The 4,292-nt window shown below is 31.0% G+C and overlaps 1 protein-coding gene across 1 annotated transcript; it reads left to right on the top strand.

Moving 5' to 3' along the window:
• Window positions 1-3,047: 3,047 nt before the first annotated feature.
• LOC105114672 (wound-responsive protein GWIN3-like) lies at window positions 3,048-3,919 on the top strand. The gene has a single exon (XM_011011297.1). The coding sequence runs from the start codon at window positions 3,118-3,120 to the stop codon at window positions 3,724-3,726; it is 609 nt and encodes a 202-aa protein (XP_011009599.1). The 5' UTR covers window positions 3,048-3,117; the 3' UTR covers window positions 3,727-3,919.
• The last annotated feature ends 373 nt before the right edge of the window (window positions 3,920-4,292 follow it).

Raw genomic sequence — 4,292 nt, 5'->3', positions numbered from 1 at the left:
GTAAAGTCTCAAAATCTCTCCTAAGAGATTGAAGTTGTGAACATTTCATCCTTGAAGAGCCTTGATATTTCTTCTTCATAGAATCCCATACTTGTTAGGAAGTATCTTTGCTAAGACTTGTTTAGAATGATCAATGGCTTGAAATTAATAATTCTTTGCCTTTAAATCTTTTAATTTCAAGTTGCTCAGCTCAGCTAGTTGAGCTTCTATTAAAATAATCCCATTTTCTAGATCTATTATCATAAAATTGACCTCCTGTCAATACTCCTTTGATTGTAAGAAATTATCCATTAGCATGCTCCAATGATCATAGTGACCATCAAAAAGAGGGATTGTTGCCTACACAAAATTTGTCTCTGATGCCATCGTATTTCTATTTCTGCAAAATAGGAAATAGTTAATAAAAGAAAGTTGCTATTGTTGTGGACTATTTTATGGACACTATTTTGAGACTCTCACACTTTCTCTTCTATTTAAGGCTTTGATCCCACTATTACATAAAGACAAAGAAATAGAAGATCAAATACTCTCAGTGTATTGAATAAATAAACAACAAGCCTTTAAATACGTTGTACAGTAACAATGAAATGGCAACAAAATAACAATAAAATCTCCACTACCTAAAATATGGATTGAACTCCTATAGAATAGGTCTTCCACTACTTATTGCAAATAAACTCAAAAACATAAGCAATATAACTTATTTTCAACATGCCCTAGGTTGTGTACGACAGATTCAACTCATTCAGGTCATTTGCTGCTTCTTATTCTTGTTAACAAGTTATACTCACGATTTACCACTTGCCACCATGGATGTATATGAAGCCAGAGTCCATGTTTTTATATAGTTTCATACCCAGTCCTAATAGTCTGGTTCTGAATAACAGTGGTGTTTGTGTTAAGAGATCGACTTATAGTGAGTTTGAAATTGACTATTATGGTAAATTAGAAGGTGTCATTGAATTGCATTATCATAGCGAGCATAATAGAGTGTTTTTTTATTCAAATTTTATTGGTATGATACCACTAATAGAGTAATCAAAGTAGTTCCCACTATGGTCTAGTCAAAATTAACTCAAAAGCTAGACTCCACAATGTAAATGATGTCTTTGTTTTTGTCAACCAATGCTAATAAATTTATTACACATACACCCTTTCCTTTAGAAATGATCATTCAAGAGTTGATTGGTTATCTGTTTTGAAAACAAAACCCAAGGGTCGTGTTGAAGTTGTTCAAGATGAGAATGAAGACACAAGTGTGGGAGATGATGTCTTTCAAGTTAATGAGTTGGTTGAACCATATCAAATTGCTCCATCGATTGACTTAGAAAAAAAATTAAATTTTCATGTCTTCAATAATAGTTTTGTTGATGTTGATATTAAGGAGTTAGTTGTTGTTCTAATCTCTAGTGAACAAGTAGAAGTTGTGAAGATGATGATAAAAATATTATCAAAGTTAAAGATTGCAATGGAGTTAATAACGATTCAATTGAAGAAGAAAAAGATGATTTTGACTAACTATTAGAACATAAAAGTATAATACAATTTTTTTTATAATCTAATATTTATGAATGAAATTATATAAAAAAAATATTTATTTTATGATTATTATATGAACTATTGTTATTGTGTTGTATGTTCAACTTTCAATTTAAGTATTTTCAGGGAAGATATATAGCAAATGTAGATAAAATATATCATTCTTTCAATGCATACAGGGGAATCAAATCTATGCTCTCTATGTATTCTTTCAACTCATCAATAAAATATGAGTTCTTTTTAAAACATGACATTAATCGTTTAAAAACGTTAGTGGGAATAAAATAATTATAGTGAATTTAGCAATACCTATCTTAAAATAGGATGAGAAAAATTTATGATTTTCTTCGAGAATGAGATGATGAAATATTTTAATTGATGGAATCTTATAAACTATTAAGCACGAGTAAATAAATTCGTCCAAAAGCTCAAAACCTAAAGGATAGCTTTTTGCCGCAGGACAATAATTTGTAGTTTTGTGGAACAACTACAAATGTATGCGCTCTTTCAACACGTAATCCAAATGTTGCACTCTTTCAACACGTGAACTAGAAGACAAAATTTTGGGATAACTAATTAACATTGATCTCACAAATGAAGATCACTAAACTTCTATCAAATCAATAAATTTTTAGATATCATTTATTTTTTACAATTTATAAAATAGTTTTAAGTACAAAAAAATAGGAATAATTTTTTTTATCAAAAACAAACTAAAATCCAAAAAACTCAAGAACAAAAAAAACATTCAAAATAAACACAACAATGTGAATTTCAAATCTTACCGGATACAACGAAAGCAAAGGCATAAGTGTAATGAGAATCATTCACCAAATCATAATGAAGTTTCCAACATCAACTATTATAACTTAATAATTACAATTTAATCAAAATAGATTTTGATATAAAAATAAATTTAGGATTAAAACTAAAAAAAATTCAGTTAGTGAAACAAATTAACCTACATTATTGATTAATCAAGTCTTCCAAAATGTCTAGTGCAAAGAAAGGACCAAAGCTTTTTTTAGAATACTTGTACTTGTAAGCTCATTTTAAATGACTGCTTCTGGCATGACAACTTAAATTTGATTTTGAAGTTTGAATTAGTAGTTTTAATTGAAGTTATTCGAAGAGCAGATTATTTGTGTGGGTTTTATTCAATTTTATACATGGTGTTTATTTTTGAGTTGTCAAGTTCACAAATTATTACAAAAAAGTACAGTTTATTTATTTAAATTTAAGATATTTAAAATTTTTCAGTTCATTGATCAGATCAATTATAACCTATTAAGCACGAGTAAAACACTTTTGTGGGATGAATCAAGTAAGCAAGTGGTGCAAGCGGCAAGAGCTCAAAACCTATACGACAACTCGTCGCCACAGGACTATAATTTCTAGTTTTGTCGGAAATCAGCACGAGTAAAACACTACACTTTATATTTTTGAGGAATTTTTTAATTAATTCTAACAAATAATTCAAATGCTTGCTCCATATAAATATATGCTCTCCATGCGTTGTTTCAACACAAGATCAACAAGACACAATATTGAGATAACTAATACTCATATTCAACTAATATGAAGATCACTAAAGTTCTAGGGCTCTCTTTCCTTCTCTTTGCCTTCATAGGAACTTCATTTCCAGAGGCAGTTCATGCCAAAGATCCTGCAGCAGTGCTCGATGTCTTCGGTCATGAGGTGCAAGCTGGTGCTCGTTATTTAATCGTAGCCCCCTCGACTGACAATACAACAACTCTTGCAGTCACTATCAATAGCCAGGTCTTATGCAATTCAGATGTTATACTTTCCACATTGAACGAGAGCCTCCCAATAACATTTTCACCAGTTATACAATCCACCGATAGTGTCATCCGCGAAGGAACTCATCTAAATGTGAACTTTGCAGGGCCGAGTGCCATGTGCTTAAAGGGAGGCGTGACACCCATGTGGAAAATCCGATTCAGTACAACACTGAAAGGATACATTGTGACCACTGGAGGTGTTGATAGATTGAATCGGTTTAAGATCACCAAGTTTGAAGGTGATAATAGTTTTTATCAGCTTTCTTTTTGTCCAATGTCCGAAACCTTCTGTGAATGCTCATGCGTCCCAGTTGGCGTCAACGGTGACAATAACTTGGTTCCTGGTGCCGGCCCTCTTCTTGTTATGTTTGAACCAGATGAATAGAGAGCACCAAAAATCGAGAATAAAATGGTGTCAGAATGATATTGAGGGAAGTCGATTGCCTATTATCATGTTTGAACCAGAACTATTATCTAATGCAATCCTGTATGAGGGATCTCGACTGCCTACTATCATGTGGTGGGCATAAATAAAACTTGAATAAATAAGAAGCTTTTTAGCTTTGGCTTTTCCTTAATTTTCATGTAGTCTCCATGTACACACACTCTCTTCGTTGGTTGCTTGATATTGTCACTAGAAAATCAGCAGGTTCTTGCAGTCAATTGAAAATTCTACGTGATTTAAACTTGTATAACCTCATAATTTTTTATACTTAATTTTTATTAAATAAAATAAGAGTAATGAGATTTGAATTGGTGACCGCTTGATCAATAAAATTTTAATACAATATCAAAAAATCATCTCAACCTGAAAGTTTAAGATTTTAATACAATATCAAAAAATCATCTCAACCTGAAAACTTTCAGATTTTAATACAATATCAAAAAATCATCCCAATCTGAAAATTTAAATTATTAGGTGAGATTTAAAAACTTAATTTTTTTATTTAA

The sequence above is a fragment of the Populus euphratica genome, unplaced genomic scaffold, assembly GCF_000495115.2.
Source record: "Populus euphratica unplaced genomic scaffold, PopEup_1.0 scaffold560.1, whole genome shotgun sequence".
Classification (NCBI taxonomy): Eukaryota; Viridiplantae; Streptophyta; class Magnoliopsida; order Malpighiales; family Salicaceae; genus Populus; species Populus euphratica.
The sequence above is the reverse complement of the archived record's forward strand: the minus strand, read 5'-3'. Positions and strand labels throughout refer to the sequence as shown.